Source organism: Argentina silus (assembly GCF_951799395.1).
Source record: "Argentina silus genome assembly, chromosome: 16".
Classification (NCBI taxonomy): Eukaryota; Metazoa; Chordata; class Actinopteri; order Argentiniformes; family Argentinidae; genus Argentina; species Argentina silus.
Window position 1 is genome coordinate 10,046,084 of NC_139670.1, and position 19,161 is coordinate 10,065,244.

A 19,161-nucleotide genomic window follows, 5' to 3' on the forward strand; every position below is an offset into this window, starting at 1 on the left:
AAACTTCAACATTTCAGCAATACTGTTGAAATCAAGTGTCCTATGCATTCATGCCATTTACAGCTAACAAAGACCTAAACAATGGAAACTTAACCATAATGTTAATCATTAATCAAATATTCAGTCTTTAAGTTGCTTGCAAATGTATGTCCTAAATCTAAAAACACAGCAAGAGAAGATGAACGAGTAGAAGCTGAAAGAGTAATACAAAAAAAGATCTTCCAAGTTTCCTTTCACATGCAACGGACTCATGCAAAGGCATGTTTTGTAGCTTTGGATGTCAGTTTGTTTGATGTTTTCTTACAAATAAATACAACATGCAAAGAATGTTACACAGTGGAAAGGATACCGCTCAATCTGAAACTCAACAATGCTGCCTATAATCGAACAGTACAGCTGAGTAGAAACAAGAGGCTATAACTGGTCCTTACCGGAGAGATGTAACCGGTGCGGACGTGCCCCTCTCTCTCCAGAGCCGTTCTCAGTTGGACCTCAAGTTCCTGCTTGTGCTGATTGGAGTCGACTAGCTGCTGATGACAGCTCGTCAGCTGTACCTTCAGCTCTTCTACCTGGGAGGGAAGGCGCCACTCAAAATGTGAGGAAAGGCATGGAAACAAAAAGGTGTACATAGGTGCACTTAAGTCAGTGCAAACTAATATTATAATACCACACTAATACAGCTTTATACTGATAGCATGAATGTGTAGAAACAGATCTATGAGAAACTTATGCTACACAAACTGTTATGTTATCTGAAAATGTCCATTGCTCTGACAGAATACCACACATACACAATTACCCCTTTTTTGTAGCTCTCCAATAGTTTCTCTAGCTCAGCAGTCTCCCTAGTCTGCAGCGTTGAGGGCAGAGGCACCCTCCTCTCCTCCCGTATGGGCGTCTTCTCCACCTGCTGCCAGTGCTGCTCGATCACCTCCTCCACCTTCTGTTGTCGCTCCACAGATGGGGGTCCAGGGTCCCCCCCTGAACCCCCATCCCCTCCTCCACTCTCATAGTCCATTCTCCCTCCCTCAGAGCCTGCTGGAGGGTCCATGGAGGAGCTAGCCACAGACTCGTACCTCCTCCTTCTCTCCTCCCTCCTCCGACTCCGCTCAGGGTCTCCCAAGTCTGCCTGCAGGGGTTCGGCCTCTTGGGCACGCTGCTGAGCCAAAGCCTGGGCGATGGGTCTGAACTCTGCCCAGTCAAAGGTCTTAGATCGCCCCTCTCTCCTGCGCTCGCGTGCCCGGCTCTTCTTGGGGCCTGGCCCAGGCTCCCGCTCCACAGAGGAGGCCTCGGAGGAGGGAGAGTCCTGAGTCACGTCAGGCCTAACCAGGCCCTCCAGGGGGGTGAAGGAGCTATGATCGTCGGTTGAGCTGAGAAGTGGGAGAAAGAAAAAACAGCAAAAACAGTAAATCAATTAAGCCTCTCTCATCTCTCAAAGCTATTCAAAAACAACGTGGTTGTTTTGTAGGACCACTGGCCTTAAACAAAAATTCTATGCTTGTATCGTGTTGTCAATCCTACCATGATGTCTACATTGTGGGGTATACAGTAGTTGTTAATGGACAGGTTAGTGTAGAGGTGATTATACAGTACTAACCTTGCTACATCGGGGGCGGTGGAGGGTCTGACGTTCTTCATGACGGCCTGGATCCAGTTCTTCCGAATGCCCGCCGTCATGGCCGACAGGGTGTGCAATCCCTCCTGGGTCTGAGGAAGACAACCATCAGGACATGAGACTCGCACTAACCAATCAATATCTTTCCTGTCCTAAAGGGACATTTGTAGTGCAATCAGGGTAAAAACAACCACCACCATACAGTACCATAAATATACGCACAAGATAAAAGCCAGGGGATATATCAACAGGGGAAGCTGGTGGAGATAGAAACAGGAGGACAGGCTCATTGTAATGCATGGAATGGAATTTCTACCTCCTGGTTTCAAACATGAGTGTTTGATACCATTTCTAATTCCATTCCATGCATTTTTCTCATTCCATGCATTACAATGACCTCATCCTCCTATTTCTACCTCCACCAGCCTCCCCTGTAGATCACATACTATATCAGATACTCAATAAGCACCAACAGATAACAACAGATAACCAGCGTCACATCAAGGTATGCTATTGTAGGTACTGCAACATAATAAAAGCCAATATTTTCCACTCTATGCAATACTATGGTTGATGATTCATTCAAACATTTGACCATTCAATTAATGACTCATGATGAAATATCAGTCAAGTCTTGTTCAGATCGGCTTTTTGTGTGTGTGTGTGTGTATATATATATATATATATATATATGCACACCACTGTCATTCTTTAAAGCCTGTCTATGAGTTGATAGCTCTTACATGTATCTGGAAGCCATAGTTGCGTTGAGCCTGGTATTCAGTGACGTTGTAGCATGTAGACAGGTCTATCTCCCCATCCAGATCAGCAGCCTGGAATACAGAGAACGGCACAAAAGGTAAAACATATCCATGTGGACACATTTATTGTATGTAAACAAAATAGATCAATATCATAATCAGCATACACAAGCGGCTACACTCTGCAAGAGATGTGAAATGAGGTAAAATAGTAGGTCACAGTTTAACCACGGTATAATCAAGGGCAAGCCACATCACCTCCTCAGCGATTGAGTCCTTGTAGTATCGCAGGCTATGATCTGTCAACACAAACCAGAACTTCTTCCACTGCAGACGGGAAAGGAAGAAATAAAGGTCACACAGAGTTCAAAGGCTGGATCGAGATTAAGAACATGAGTAATTTAACTCTCAGTAAAATGGTTCTAATACAAAAAAAAATGAAAAGAATTTCAGCATCTCTTGATATTTCACTGTTAGAGGCTAGATTGGTTAACACCAGAGTAGTGATTTCTGTGAGAGGTTTCCCGCTTTTCTTTTCTCTCTCAATGTAAAAGAACTGCTGACTTGTATACATGTTAAAATATACAGTATATCTTAAAATGCCACAGCAGACACACCATTGAACCCTTTTAACCATCACCCATTGAAGCTCTGCCATCAAAGTCTGACCAAACCCTTTAAAGGCCATAGCATGCTCCAGACACACCAATGCCATAGGTGGACGGTTTCAGACGACTGTTTGAACTTCAACTGACTCCCTACTTTGATGAGTCTACCATACAAAAGGAACATTTTCAATGAAATATAAATGGTGTTCCCTTTTCATATGTTCAGAATTTTAGATCTTGTATTTATTACATAGAGGGTTCATTCAGGCCTGTCAGAACCATTTAAAGTGGTTACTGATTCTGGTCATGTAATTCAATTATCTATTTTTTCTTAAATAGATAATTTGACATACACATAAAGCTGGAGTTCCTATGGAATTATATTGTGTTTAAGTGACTGCTAAAACATATGGATAAGCCTGGGTTATCATCCCAAGAGAACCCATAACAAGTTTTGTGCGAACTTCCAAGAACTTTTGAAATGACCACTTATTTTACTGTGCGTTTGTCATGTAAACTGTATCTGTATTTGTAATGTATTGAGCTGTTATGTATTCATTGTGTTTTACTGTCTGACCGAGATGAGGGGATTCTGGTGAAGGTAGAAATCAGAGAACAGGCTATTTCCTCATTCCATTCATTACAAAGAGCCCACCCTCCGATTTCTACCTTCATCAGCCTCCCCTGCTGGAGTTCCATCTGTACCTGTCCTTGCTCATCCAGCTTCACCATCCAGCCCTTCTTGAAGTTCAGCAGATCCGGCTGGAGAGCGAGAAACAAACACACTAATGACACACCGTCCCTCGAGGCATGTGTCAAATAGCAACAACACCTTCAAGCAGTCGGTTAAATGCAGTTTAACGAACCCACACTGTCAACATCATGCAAAACAATCTAAGAGATGCTGAACACAGATACTAGGTGATCCAGACGGAGCAGCTTTTAAAAAAACATATCAGTTCCACTTTTGACGCCTTACCTGCACCTACAGCTGAAAGAAGGGTACGAGTTAGAAGCATTGCAGCAACAACAATGCAACACTGCACATTGGCAATTATACGGTCAACTTCTGAGGAATTTGAAGTAGTTATAAATGAACATTTGTCATCTGATTGGTTTAATTCTGGTTGACCTTCAAAAACAAAACAGCAGGTAAAGGGCAGAAAAACACACTCCACATGCTTCCTCTGCTTGAGGCAGAAGTTGACCCCAACTACAGATCCACTGTAGAGCCAGAAAACCCTTCCCCCAATCCTAATATTAACAACTTGAGGGAAGATCTGACCCTGGAACAGTGCTTAGGGGCAACTTCTACCTCAATTCTCTCAATTATACAGAGCCAGCTGAACCAGTCACCTTAGTGCTCAGTATGGTCGTTGTGTCTGCTGTGGATCCACACAGTGGGAGAAAACAGACACACACTACAGGCATGTGTGCATGGTGCCCTGGGGAAGCAGTGGGAGGTTGTGACACGCACACGCGCACGCACGCACACACACACACACACACACACACACACACACACACACACACACACACACAGCGCAGGATGGGTGCAAACACACAGAGGCCTGAGGGCCATGGCCGCACACAGGAAGAGCAGGAGGATAACCTGGGCAGGAGAGGGGACTGTACTGCCCCATGCTGCATGGAGGACTGCATTACGACGTCCAGGTTCTCACACACCCACACAGACACAGGCCAGAGGGAGAAAACACCAGGAACTAAGATCAGTCTCAAGAGTTGAGAGGAGATTAAACTGTGTACGCTTCAGCGTAACAAAAATAAATCACAAGTGCTGGAGATGGGGTGGTCGATAGACAAAGAAACTTTCTTACCATCATATATATATATATATATATACACACACACACTCACCAAACACTTTATTAGGAACACCTGTACACCTTCTCATGGTGGAGGTGGTGTAATGGTGCGGGAAATGTTTTCTTGGCACACTTGAACACCTTTGGGATGTGGTAGAACGGGAGATTCACAGCTTGAAAGTGCACCTGAAAAATCTGCAGGAATTGCGTGATGCCATCATGTCATCTTGGACCAGAATCTCAAAGGAACGTTTCCAACATCTTGTGGAATAAATGCCATGAAGAATTGAGGCTGTTTTGAGAGCAAAGGGAGGCCCTACCCAGTATTAGTATAGTGTTACTTATAAAGTGCTCAGTGAGTGTATATGGGTAGATATATAGATCACTCATTCAGCACAAAAACAGGTTGTACAACCTGTCTAAACATAATGAAACAAAACTATCCATCTGGTCTGTGTATGAAATGTGCTATATAAATAAAGTTTGATTTGATTTGCAGCTCCCCTGCCTGTACTCGACTGTGTTACAATTTCCCAACCATAAACATAAAACCATGGCAATTGCACCAACTAAGCCAGGAGTGCCATTTCCCAACCAAAGCTGCCATAACAACCGAGCCAAACCCCCCTGTCGACTTATAATACCCTCAACTCTGTCGCCCAACCCTTACGCCCTCCACAACAATTCCACGACCCCTCTCGGCACAGCTCAAGAACTGGAGCTGCCTCCGACCTTTGACCCTAGAGCTCAGTAGAACAGCAGAGGTATTGTCTCGACCTTCAGCTGGAGCTCCTTGAGCGCACGCACGCACACGCACACACACACCTTGGGTAAACAACGTTCAGTGATTTGACTGTTCTCCCTATTTACCAGGCCAGCTAGACTAATACCTACTCCAAACCCAAACACTCTTAGAGCATAATCCCGTGGTCGTCATCCCTGCTCCTGGAGAGTGCAGGTTTGTTTATGACCAACCCTGCTCCTGGAGAGTGCTGTAGGAGAGGACAGAAGAGGGTGATAAGGACATCAGGTGACAGAGGAGAGGAGACACTCACTGTCATGACTGACTCGGTGGTTCGTCGGTCCAGGGACTTGGCTCTCCTCAGAGGGGGCAGAGAGGAGGGGAAGTCCAAGCCTTGGCCCAAGTCATGTCTCTGTTCCTGCAACAGACAAACATATTCATGGGTTCATCAAACAAGACCATTATCATTTGTGATACTTCAGCTAAATAACTCGAGGAACAAACGAGAGATTCTATCACAACTTGAATGTCATAAAAACAAGTTCCCCTACTATCAAAATCACATGTTTCCTGAACAGAAACTCAAGAGCTTTGCACTGAACCAGGGAGAGTGGAAACAAAGCACACATGCTGACACAAATGAAAACATGCCTTCTCTCCTTCTCTAGCCATGAGAGTGAGTGAGTGAGTGAGTGTGTGTCAGTAAGAAAATGTTTTTAAAAATCAGTGTGTACGTGTAGGTATGCATGCTGAATGTTGCTACTTTATCTCCTGTATCTATGCCTGTCAACTGTCTGACAATAGCAACAGGACAGGACAGATTTGGAGTGTGAAAGCTGCTCTCTCTGTCTGGCTCTGTCTGTCTGTCTGTCTGTCTGTCTGTCTGTCTTAGTCCTCTGGACAGAGGAGTTCTGTCCTGGCCAGGGTAGGCCAGGGTGGGAAAGGGGAAACAGAATCACCAAGGGAATCTCACCACAGAATGGAAACTGGAAATGAATACAGAGCACACGCTCCTGACCTCTGCCCTCCAATCAAAACAAAGGCAGGACAGGGGGAGCGAGAGAGAGAGAGAGAGAGAGAAGTAGAGGAGAGAGAGTCCACTTAACGTGCAACTGCTTAGAGATCCAGCTTAGCTCATATTTCAGTGCTCAAGTGCTGTGCCATGTGATGTTGTTTGCAAAACGGTTTGAAAGCGTAACTCATTGTGAACCTGTATACAATGTTAGCACTGTTAGCAACTAAACACACACACACACAACTACACACACCTCTCTGTGGAAGCGTCTGTGCTCGCTGCGGCCTTGTCTGGCACCTCCACTCTTCCCTGCGTTCTCCACCTCCATCCTCTCTGCGTTCTCCAGCTCCAACGCCTCCAGCTTCTCGATCACACCCGAACGACTGCAACACACACACACACGTTAGAAGTGAGGGGAACTGGATCATGTTAGGATAACCACAATATTAAGCAGGAAAGTAAAGGTTACAAATTAGAAGAAGAAAAAACTAAAAAAAACTCTTCATCCCATTAGTGCAACTGCCACCCCCCAACCCACCCCACCCCATACACAGGGCTTGAAGGGTTAGGTTTAAAGGGGGCTTACATCAAACTTGGAGTATTTACAGAGCATCAAACACATGGGGGGGGAAAATGTGGTTAAATAGGATTGTTTTAGGCTCGGTACACATACCGGGTGGACTATGAGATTATACAAAAACAAATTAGACTGAAAAGCACAGCCTGTGCTATCACTATGTTCATCCCCCAGACTTCTGCAAACAGTGAAATGGTACACTGCCAGCTCTGACACATCATCACACGCATCCCTTCCTCCTCTCCCCTTTGTTGAGTAGGAGAGAAATTCAGTTTACGGAGAAAGCGAAGCAGTGGGAAATATTAAATGACTCTTTTTTTCCCCAATGTTGCCCTTATTTGGGGAATCCTCTGCAGTAGCTAGTAGATGCCCTCCTTAAAAGGCCACGAGAGAGAGAGAGAGAGAGGCTGAAAGGTATTTAAGTCACATGATCACTGGCTGCTTCACGAGCTGCTGGGGTGCAGAGTGGCACTGTGTGTGTGTGTGTGTGTGTGTAAGTAACATGAGAGATCTGTTCCCATAAAACCCATCTTAACCTAAATGGACTAGTGATCTGTCTACTGCTGGACTGACTGGGCATTCCTCCTGTCTTCCCTCTCCTCCCTTTCAGGCCTGGTTTTAGATGGTGGGATGAAGGAGGCAGGAAGTTGGCTCTGGGAGGAAAAGGATGAAGCACACCCCCTTCTCTCTTTTAGTTTGTTTGAAATACCCCTCTCTGGTGTGTGTGTGTGTGTGTCTGAATGTGTGTGTGTGTGTGTGTGTGTGTGTGTGACCTCCGACCTTTCCTACAGCAGAGCCAGGGACGGATGGCTGAATGGAAAGTACAAAGCCTGTTGATTCAGCGGGTGTTTACGTTGAACATGAGCCCTGATAAAACCCGGTGGGGAAAGGTAGCTAATTATCAATAACAAATATTCCCTCTGAGAACCACACGCAGGGCTCTCCTCCTCTGCAGGTCCATCGGTAGGTCTGAGTGTGTGTGCGTATGTCTGTGTTTTCAAGCAGAGGCGGTGTGTGTGTGTGTGTCTGCGTCATAGTGGTGTGTGTGTGTGTGGGCGTGTGTGTGTGTGTACGTCACAGGGCTGTCTGTCTGAGTGCATGCCTTTAAAAGGATAAGCTTCTTCATTCCAGTCTTTCCAGACCAGAGTGTTTGCTAGTTTTAACCTGGCTTCCCAGGGAGTCCGCTAACCTGGTTTACTTGGTCTAAATCAGTATCTGATTAAACGCTTTAACCGCCAGAGAGGACAGGGCACTTTGGGCTAAATATATCTGTTCATCTTCAGGTGCTGATGTACAGACTCAGAGCCAGACTCACACATCTTCTTAGGACAGAGAGTCAGTCTTTAGCCCTAACCGAGGCTGAGGGTGGACAGACAGAGGGACAGTAGGAGAGAAAGAAGGAGACAGACAGACCCACCTCCTCTCAGAGCTATAGACAGAGACAGAGAGACAGACAGACAGACAGTCAGAAACAGACAGACAGACCCACCTCCTCTCAGGGCTGAAGACAGCCTCTCTCTCCTGCCTCTCAGGGCTCTTCACCCTGCTCCTCTTCTCTGCCTTTCTGGCCTCGGCCTCCAGGCGGCGGGCGCGGGGCGTGTCATGGTGCCCAGGGTGTGGGTATCCCCTCTGTGCCGGGTGACTGTCCGTGCTGGTCACGGTGCTGCCGCTGGCGTCAGAGTCCAGGGAGCTGACAGAGCCACTGATGTGGGAGCCATTGGAGAGCAGGGAGCTGCCGGAGGGAAAGGGGTCACTGGGGGCTGGGGAGAGGCACCGGGGCAGGCCCCCCAGGCTGGAGCAGGAGCCCGTGGAGGAGAGGACGTCGTGGGGGGGCTGGGGCACCAAGCCGTGGTGGGGTAGGCCGCTCCGGTCCAACTCATCACCGTTCACCGACCCTGCGTCTGATCCGCGGCCCACGGAACCACAGTCACCTGGAAAAGGGAGGCAGCGGTGGAGAGGGAGACATTGATGAGAAATGCTGTCTGCCAAACACCACATACCTCCCCTTACAACTAACTGACACTTGTGTTCTCCATTAAGGGTCCTTTGTAATTTGTTTAAGACAAGAAGAAAAAAATACAAATGTCCTCCGTACCTGCAGGGGGCGGTGGTGATCCCAGCAGGGGCAAGTCAGCAGCAGGCCACACAGCGGCTCCCTCTGCCTCTCTCTGGCTCAACTCCTCCTGCCAGATGATGGAGCTGGAGTCTGGAACCTTCTCTGCCTCAGGGATACCAGACCCAGTCACAGGTACCTTGGCTGGACCCGGCTCCTAAAACAACAACAACAACAACAACAACCACACTGTTAGCTGCTGGACAGCAAACAGCTGCTGGACAATCCAATTGTGACGTAAATGACAGCTCCTTAGATAATAACCTTACTGCTTAAGTAAAGTGCATGGGGCAGATTTGAGAGAGCTTATTGTTACCTGTGAGGTCGTAGGCTCCACCTTGCGTTTCTTCTTCTGGTTTTGCTTGTTGGTCCTGGGATAAACCACCAGCTGTTCACTCCATCTGAGAGAGAGGGGAAACACACGACCAGGTCTTAGGATGGTTCTCACCAACAGTCTTTCTCACACACACACACACACACACACACACACACACACACACACACACACACACACACACACACACACAGTATGTACCCATTGATGATTTCTTTATTCTCTCCTCTGATGAAGTACTCCTGTTCAGGCGTGATGATGCAGAGGGCGTTCTTTTGGCCCGTCTTGGGCTCAGCGTCAATGACGTCCATACACAGGTTCATATTCACCGTGCCCTGGGGCAGTGTGCTCGGCTGGAAGGGGAAAACACACAGACGCTACATTCACTTAAATGCTCATTCATGCCTATAGGCATCGGAGAGAAAAGCTATCACTCTCTCTCTCTGACGCAGAAATGAATACAGCATTCGTTCATTCCATTTTTCACCATTTTTTATAAATCAAGATTTGTATCGAAGTTCTGTCGTGGTCATTCGAGTGTGCGATATGATATCTCTTTGCTATTTTGGGATCCCAGAAATTAATATGTGCTGTTGTAACCATGCATGGGCATTTGATAAAACCATTCATCCACTAATATAAAAAAAAACAAGACTAACTAGAACTAGCCTAAGGTATGCAAAACACTGCATTCCAGTACTGTACATCAAAGAGCCTATCAATTATCATAACGGCTGTGTTTCGTCCTTCATGCCTCCTTCGCCTTTCACTGAGAGGACACGTCAGGCATATCACCCTCTACTGTAAGGTCATTCCACTGTTATCAGCGGGTCGCCATGGAAATCCTTTCAGTTCCAGAGCTTGCCGAGTGAACAGGGAGGTGACAGCCCTGGGAGGCTGGACTAAAGCTGCTTTTGTGTGCGGGAGAGAATGTGAGTGTGTTGTCAGTGAATGCTGGATCACTAAGTCTGTATTTTGTACACTAGCCGAGTAAAAAAAAATCTCTCACAATTAGTTGGGCAAGAAAAAATCCTACAAAAATGCCAGCACCATAATCTGTTCTACAGTATCTCCCATGGGGAAATGCAACGCAACTCAAACCATCCCTTTTAGAACACAAACTGCCAACATACGACTCCATTTAGTGTGGTACTACAATTATAAAACACTCTTGAAACATGACATTCTTTGGGGGGGGGGGGTGGCATGATGTCATGATGAAATCATTCCACATTACCCCGTCATTGCCCCCAAAATCCCTAGAAATGCTCCCCTGATGCTCGGCGCTGTTCTAGTCTGGGCTGGAGTGATTCCTGCAGCGCTGTGTTCTAGTCTGGGCTGGAGTGATTCCTGCAGCGCTGTGTTCTAGTCTGGGCTGGGGTGATTCCTGCAGCGCTGTGTTCTAGTCTGGGCTGGGGTGATTCCTGCAGCGCTGTGTTCTAGTCTGGGCTGGAGTGATTCCTGCAGCGCTGTGTTCTAGTCTGGGCTGGGGTGACTCCTGCAGTCCTGTTATCTGCCCTGCCTGCTGCAGATATAAAACAGGTGGCTGTTTCTCCCTCCAACTCCTTTTAAGGCCTTTCACACAGGATCCTGCTTTATTAAGATCTGCCAGTAAACCCTGGGGGCTGCCAAATATGGAAATTACACTGGGTCACACTTAGAGAGCTCTGAGACTGCAGTAAAAAAGACTGGGTCACTATGGAACACAGAGCAAGGGAGAACCTACCAGTGGAGAGGACGAGGGGCGGATGCCCATCAAAGCCGCCGCAGGCTGACGTCACATTCATACGTAGCCGTGGGTAGTGACAGTCATAAATCTAGAGGGTGGGCTAGCACTGTGCCATGTAGATGATGCTACACCGTAGATGATAATCGGGATCCTTGGGACGACCCCTACCCTAAACCCTAACCTTAAACCTTCACCGTTTTAAATATCAACTTCAACGCGGTAACGTCCAAGTCAGGCCGTCAGGCAATCACTCTCACTGTGCAGGAGGGTGCAGCCAGGGAGCTTAAAAGCGTCAGACACCATATGATGCTCGGTAAAACTCCAGAGGTCTTGTTGCGTGTTGCCTTGTTTTCCTAACAAACCCATAGGATCACAGTAAAGCGCACTAGGCTTCCTGGAGTAAGCTACAGAAGCAGCCGGGCCCATGAGACAATCGTTGGCACTGTATCAGTAAGACTGGAGAGAAACACATATTCACAAAACTAGAAAAACTGTATTTACTAGCAGAGTAGATGTTCAATATTTCATCAAACAATTGTCTGGGCAAAGCCCTGGACAATCTGCTGGAGGCGAGAGATGAGAGGCAGAGTGGGATGAAGATGCCCCTATAAACTGATCTTGGGCCAGTTTGGCAAAGTTCCCGCTAATGATTAAGGTTTGAATTTTGGGAGGGTCAGCTATCTCTAGATCAGCGCCTGAAGGCAGTGTCTGCGTCTGATACTGGCACCAACACAAAGGAGATCCATCTGCCAAGACTGCCATTCATACGCTCTGAATTATAGTGGGTTTGATTTCTCCAAAGCAGATCCAATCCCATATCCTCCTATTGTGTCCCCCTTCTATGGCCCGATCTATTTTTAGCTTGGCAGGGGGATATCATAAAAAATAACGACTTTCTCACAGACTCTGACAGAATACAGTGTTTCTAAGAACGTGACACAAAGAGGAAATAAAATAACAATAAGAATGAAAACGCACTGAAATAGAGCCTTCTTCCTATTTGTCACAATTGACTAAAAGTCAAACAAACTGGCCAGATCTAGAGTGTAACACTAGGCCTTGACAGAGTTATCTTGTCATAGATTACAACTGCGCAGCTTCTATAACAGTGAAGTCTTTCTCAGACTCTGATAGCGGTCAGTGTTTCTAAGAACATGACACAGAAGTAATAAAACATTAAAGTCTTCTAAACAAAATCAAGGCGAATCACAGATTTAGAGTGAAATGTGGCATTCATAGTTCACAACTGCCCGGCTTACTGTCAACCAACAAGATGGGGTGAACATGAAAACATTAGAGAAATCAAAAGCTAGAAGGACAATCACCATTTCATGGCTTAGGCTACAGGATAAGAGTCAACCTCCCTGTGAGTGCGTAGCCTGTACGCCTACAGGATTTGAAACTAAATTGTTGTCAGGAACTCACAAGAGAGAACCCTACAGAATTCAGTGGAGCACACCACCCACTCTGTAAATGATAAATTCTTCAGGGTTTTTATTGCCCAAGCCGGTGGCAAGTCACGTCAGAAACCACAGCGGGCTGTGGAGTGGAAGCTGCTGTTTTATATTGCATATGTGCCTCGACAAGCTGTGCCCTCCATCACAGCCCTCCTCTAAAACTCCCAACCCTCCACAGACAGGAACTGCCACTCCATCTTCACCCCCCTCCCATTCCACTGTCTGTTACCATGCCTAAATACCTCAGGGCCATAAAGCGGCATTCATGTGATAAGCTCAAAAACGCCATTGCGCCGGGAGAGCCGTTGTTTTTCAATGGAGGACGCAGCTGCGCTTCTCTCATCATTAGTTTTCTAAGTGGCATCCCAGGCAGCGGAGGTTCGAGGTAGCGCAAGCTGCGTCCAGAGTTAGAATGTATCGAACTCTGGGCACAAGCTGCACTGTACCTTGCGGTGAGCCCAGCGCATGTTGCTTATCATAAGGCAGCATCATGAACACCTGGAATAGACTAGGCCACAGAGAAACTCTGGGGATGATTATATCTGACTTCTCAAATCTTCTAAAGGGAAAGTGTCGGTCAAAGAGGAATGCACTAACTACGACCTCATTCCCTCACACGCCATCCTCACGGACACTGGCCCTTCACCCCTCTCACCCTGTGTCACGCAATCTTTGCCTTCGTCTGTCTCAGTCTCTCACTTTCCCTCCTGCTCTCATTCACACTCAAAAATTCAAAATTCGTAAAATGGGGTTGTATTAACCGAGCTGGGTGCTTGCAGCGGCAGGCCGGTGTGTGGAATGTTTGGGTCTGGGGCATATCTGACGTTTCTGTGTGGTTTTGGGGGCTAATGCTCCCCTCTCCCTCTCTCTAGCTCTAGATCAGGGAGACCGCTGTAGTTCACCAAATATGGGCATATCAGAGGAATGCTGCCTGAGACTAGAGCATCTCCTTCTCCTCATGGCTAAAATAGTTGGGCTTTAAGAGGCCAAATCTTCAGATCTACGTACCACACGTCATGCTTCTATTCTACTGGTCCAAAAATATCTAGACGACAACCTTACAGTATCAACTGTAGAATTCGATGCAAAATCCTTGAAATACTGCATGTTCCGTCTACAATGGACAGTACAGCTCTCACCAATAGTAGCAGGCTATATTTATTATGCTAAATCTAGTATCTAGTGAGTGGCCTCTTGGACATTGTTGATGTTTCCACTGTTTCGGTCCCTACCCCCTTCATACTCCTCTGGGTTGCCTAACTCTGGCCTCTTCAGTCGGCCAAGAGGAGAGGAATTACTAACAATCACTTTGGGCAGGATAAGTACTGTAGTCCTAGACCATATTGGGTCTTTTACGGGGGTAGTCAGACAGGGAGAGAATCACGGCTGAACTTATTCAATCTGGAACATCCTGTCCAGCATACAATAATAAGCCAACCACGTATATGGCTAGTTGAAAATACCAGTTAACAGCTGCATCATGGCAGATAAAATCCTAGTGTTAGATGATGTCGTTTTAGATGATGTCAGTCAATGTATTCCAGCCTAATCAAACATAGTTGTAAACTACTCAAATAGGATAAGCTGACGGGAGGATACTAAATGGGCCACTGGTAGAAGAAAAAGTAGTGTACACTTGTAATGATCAACAACAACAACAACAAGTAAGCTCTGTAGGGTCGGTCATTCTCAAAAGCGAAACATCTTGAGCATTGTCATGTGGCTCGCTAATCAAGCGCATCGTCTTCTGGAGGAGCAGATAAAAGAGGAGGGTGTTAATCTGATCATTGGGAACAATGGCACCCTTTATCACGAGTCCTTCTGCCCCATTAAAGCCATTTTGCTGCATAACCAACTGAAGAGGACCCAAGCCCTCTCTGCACTTGGAGAAGACGACCACATCAAATCTCATTGGTGTGATGGGCTTACTTCAGGGAAGGCAGAAATCAGAGGACGGGCTCATTGTGACACCATAACTCATTCTATTCCATGCATTACAATGAGCCCGTCCTCCGATTTCAACCTCCACCAGCATCCACAGGAGTGGGGGGTACGTCCTCTGCATCTGCACATTGTATGGGGTGGGGGTATCCAGACGGAAAAGGAAAACAAAGACTATCTATCTATCTATCTCCATTCCTCAGCGATCACCGTTTAGGTAAACACTCGTGATCTCAGCACCACAAACCATCCTATCAGCTCAAATTTGGAGAGAGATCCTCTTCTAGGGGAGCATAAAGTGGCCATTTTCCTGACCCAGTTTCCCAACCTTCCGGAGTGTTCCCTGAGCAGATGAAAAGGCTGGAAGACAATGAGGCTAACAGTGTTGGAATTACCGGCACAATCAAAGGAAAACGCTGTAACACACCGAACGGGTGTCAGTCGCACACACAATGGAAATATACACACACACACACACACACACACACACACACACACTCCCTTTGTCATCACTTGATGAGCAGTGACAAAATGAGGAGAGTGAATGCGACTTCACACATTGCCTGCATCACCAAATGTTACACACCCACACACAGCAACAGAGATTGGGAACTAGCGCATCTCAATAGTCCAAAGTAGCCACCTCTCCTAGCATCCTCGCCTTCGTCTGCAGAAATATGGCAACAATATGTCTGCTTTTCACCAGTCCTGCTCTTTCACATCTGTACAGATGCAGGATACATCGACTATCTACACTACTGAGATGACTGAGAGAGATTGAACAGAGCCCCCTAAGCCCATTACTCAATTCTATTGCCACTGAGAGCTTAAGGGACCAGATACACTTGCTTCCACTCTATTGCTTTCACTTGTCAGATCCTATATTGGAAACCTAACTATCCCTCTTATTCATCAGACACTGGGTTACATAGTGTAGAGCACAGTGAGTGCAGAGTAGTGCTCTGAGCCGTGTCCACGCATGATGTGCAATCTGTCGTGTCGACAGTATGAAGGTCAACTGTCACTCCTCGGGTCGGAAGCTAGAATACCATCTTCACTGTCTAGCGGAATGTTTTGGAGACTTTGGGGAGCAGAATTCTGACGGCCAGGGTTCCATACTGGTCAGTCACACAGACATAGGTCTCCCCGCCTCTAACATGTAACAATGGTTCTTACCTAGGCTTGGGCCAGTATTAGGATTCTCAAACCGGTATACCTTCCCTACAAAATACCCTGGTATGCGGTCATAGGTTTTAGCAGACTTTCAACATGACTCACTCAAGCAAATCTATGGTAAGACGTTTCTCTCTCTCTCTCTGGCCATCGTTGCCATCGTTACCAGCCCAAAGGTCAGATGTATGACCTCCTCCACCCCTTGCCCTCAGACAAGGGTTATTGCAATGTGATGCCTGTGTGCAAGTGTACAATGTTTGGACGATGTTTATTAAACAAACGCTGGTGGGTATAATAATGGCAAAATACAGGTGGAGACTGTATTGACAGAAATAAACCGGTATGCTCTGAAATACCTTATCCCCCTAGGAATAATTTATACCTGCCCAACCATAATACTACCATAAGTAATTTTGATTCAAAGAAATGTAGCATATTCTAGTGTTGCCAGGAGCACCAAGCTTCAACCAACTAATCCATTGTGAACCTTATGTCTGTGTCTCTGACAGGCAGGCAGTGTGTGGGCCTCACTGTTTACACACAAGCAGCCTAATCTCCAGCCTGATCGGCCAGAGGGGTTGGTCACCCGTGTCACATTCCCCAGTGACACACACACGGGACGCCATGAACGGACTTCTCAACCTCTTTCTTTCTCTCACCCTTTTCTTTCCCAGTTTTTCCATCTGGCTTCCCTCCCTTTGTCCAATTCTGTCTGGATCTCTCTCTCTCCAAATCTCTGTACCGCTTTCTCTCTCTACGTACTTGTTTGAGGTTCTGCAGTGACAGGGCAGCTCTGTGGGAGGCTGGGTGGGGCCGTTTCAACACCACATGCCCAGCTCCCTCAGATAAGAACCCACCACAGTCATCACTTCTCCAGGTAGCACTGATAGCATTGCATGGCCTAGATACCAACTTCACAGCTTGACTTCCTACAGAACACACACATAACCTCCAACTCCTCCCAGCCACTCAATGGCTCCCAGGTTTCAATGAAGCAATCAGGCACGAGAAACTAAACTACATCAAGATTATAATTACAGCTTAAAGATGGTGTTAGGTAGGTAAGGGGAGGGAAGGCAAGGCTGGAGCACACTTTTAAGTCAATCAGAATGTGAGATGTGGAAACGACAGCAGGATATTGTGATTTTAGAGACATTCTAGAAGTTGTGTGACGTCTCCTTACCGATTCGTCCAGAGCGAAACGCAGGCAGCCATGTTCGTATAGCACAAAGAATCTCCGCTGCCATTTCTGTAGAGAGAGGGGAACAGGTCTGCTTATTCACTTATAACACCATTAGTTAACTGTAAGAAAACCATTTCTAACAGTACAGTTTACCTGTTAGTAAATCATTACATCATTTATGTAGAGAAACAGGAGATAGAGTGAGTCCAAACTACAGACCACAAAACATTGAACTTTCATTGAAATTTCTTATCACAAGATGCTAAAAGAGAGACATTCCCCTCAGGGTGAAAGTTCATGTATGCCCACTCATTACAGTTTTATGGTGGGAATAGTGTTTGTGTAGTATGACAGGCTCATTGTAATGCATGGTGTATTTGATACCATTCCTTACTCCATTCCATGGAGTACAATGAGCCCGTCCTCCGATATCTGCCTCCACCAGCCCTCCCCTGATAACTACATGTATGAGTGTCATACATTTTGAGAGAATGTTATATGCACCTCCCCCCATTCTATCCACACACAAAAACACACACACACGGATGCTCTTACCCGGGATCTCTGCATTGGATTGTCAAAGTCTGTTCCCTCAGGGGCCAAGCACAGCCATCCGCCATAAATAGGTTTGGCCTGTAAAAGAGAGAAAACGATGCAATTTAGGCAATCATTAAAACTAGGCGAGAAGAGGGGAGGGGAGAGAGAAACCCCAGCCTTTTGGGGTCCAGATGTGGTATCCCCTCTCACAAGGCAATTTAAAACCACACACAATCAGTTGGGGAGCCTCTCTGTGTAATCAGCTCTGTTTGATGATGCCTTTCCTTCAAATGTCCTCACAGCAGATGAGCAGGCCTATAAAATGATGAGTTGTCCATGTGAAGGACAATGCCTGTCTATCAGTGGTGATTCAACAAAAGCATTATCAATGTAGCTTCGTCTCATGTAGGCCGGGCTGTTTAACCCAAAACTCGTTCAAAAGATCTGGAAACATATTAACATGGTGCCTGTTCCCACAGGGCAAGGGGGAGGCATTTTAAAATGGCTGCTCTTTGCTCTCCATTAAATCGTAGTGTCTATCTGTCTCTGCCTTCAGTGTTAAACATTACCAAGCCTGTCATGCCTGTTTGGACTTTTTTTTTCTTCTTTTTTTTAATCTAGGCTAGTGTCTCACCTGGAATAAGAAAGCGTACGATTATTACTAGTCTAAGCTGATATCGGTCCTGCAGTTACTACCCCGTGTCCCTGCATGTCTGTAATAAATCTATATGTCTTGTCGGAGCTTGCATAAACAGCCTATAGAAGCAAACAGATGAACTGGATCGTTCTAAAAGGTGGTTTGAAAACTGGGAAAACGTGCCGTGACCTAGATAGAATAAATCAAGATTTCTGGTAATTTGGCAACAATGACAGACGATTTCATGGCACCTCTGAAGTCTACACACTGACTGAGAGACAAAAACAGGAAGAGAGAGAGAGAATGATAAGTGATAGATATAAAAAGAGACAAATGAAGCATGAGAAGCTATGGCTGTAGCCTGAAGCGATGTTGGCGGGCCACGGAGCCAGGAGGCCTGGAGAGAGGAGCGGCAACAACACACCCCTGAACTTTTCCCACACACACACACACACACACACACACACACACACACACACACACACACACACACACACACACACACACACGACTTCCTCTGCAGTGGTCCTCCAGTGACCCCACAGCCCTCCTCCCTCAGCCCTCTCCCACAGCTCTCAGCCCTCCTCCCTCCTCCCTAGCTCTCAGCCCTCCTCCCTCCTCCCTAGCTCTCAGCCCTCCCACCGGCAGTGAGGTCAACTCTGCATTTCCTCTCCAGCACAGGCCTGGGGGACTGGAGGTGCCAGCCCGTCGCTGTCAGCGGGTACCAAACGGTGGTTCAGGAGGACCCGCTGGTAGATCCCGTATTAATAGGGACCCCCCCCCCCCCCCCCCCCCCCCCCCCCCCCCCCCCGTCTAGTGAGGACCTAGACTCGCTTTAGGCGAGGAGGCACGGCTGGGAATCAGACTAGTGGGGAAGGACATCGGAACGTTCACAACCTCACCCAGTAATGGC

General features: G+C 46.8%; 1 protein-coding gene across 3 annotated transcripts in view; it reads right to left on the reverse strand.

Moving 5' to 3' along the window:
- LOC310816855 (myosin phosphatase Rho interacting protein) overlaps positions 1–19,161 on the reverse strand; it is a 34,558-nt gene that overhangs the window by 11,754 nt on the left and 3,643 nt on the right. For all 3 annotated transcript variants that reach the window (XM_083687177.1, XM_083687178.1, XM_083687179.1), the window contains exons 2-15: positions 17,630–17,707; positions 17,075–17,140; positions 9,793–9,944; positions 9,574–9,658; positions 9,240–9,414; positions 8,634–9,075; positions 6,821–6,950; positions 5,866–5,970; positions 3,690–3,746; positions 2,635–2,703; positions 2,359–2,448; positions 1,598–1,707; positions 800–1,370; positions 432–569 (exon numbers count right to left, since the gene is read on the reverse strand). In XM_083687177.1, coding sequence (XP_083543303.1) covers positions 432–569; positions 800–1,370; positions 1,598–1,707; positions 2,359–2,448; positions 2,635–2,703; positions 3,690–3,746; positions 5,866–5,970; positions 6,821–6,950; positions 8,634–9,075; positions 9,240–9,414; positions 9,574–9,658; positions 9,793–9,944; positions 17,075–17,140; positions 17,630–17,707 — 2,268 coding nt within the window. The remainder of the gene's footprint in view (positions 1–431; positions 570–799; positions 1,371–1,597; positions 1,708–2,358; positions 2,449–2,634; positions 2,704–3,689; positions 3,747–5,865; positions 5,971–6,820; positions 6,951–8,633; positions 9,076–9,239; positions 9,415–9,573; positions 9,659–9,792; positions 9,945–17,074; positions 17,141–17,629; positions 17,708–19,161) is intronic.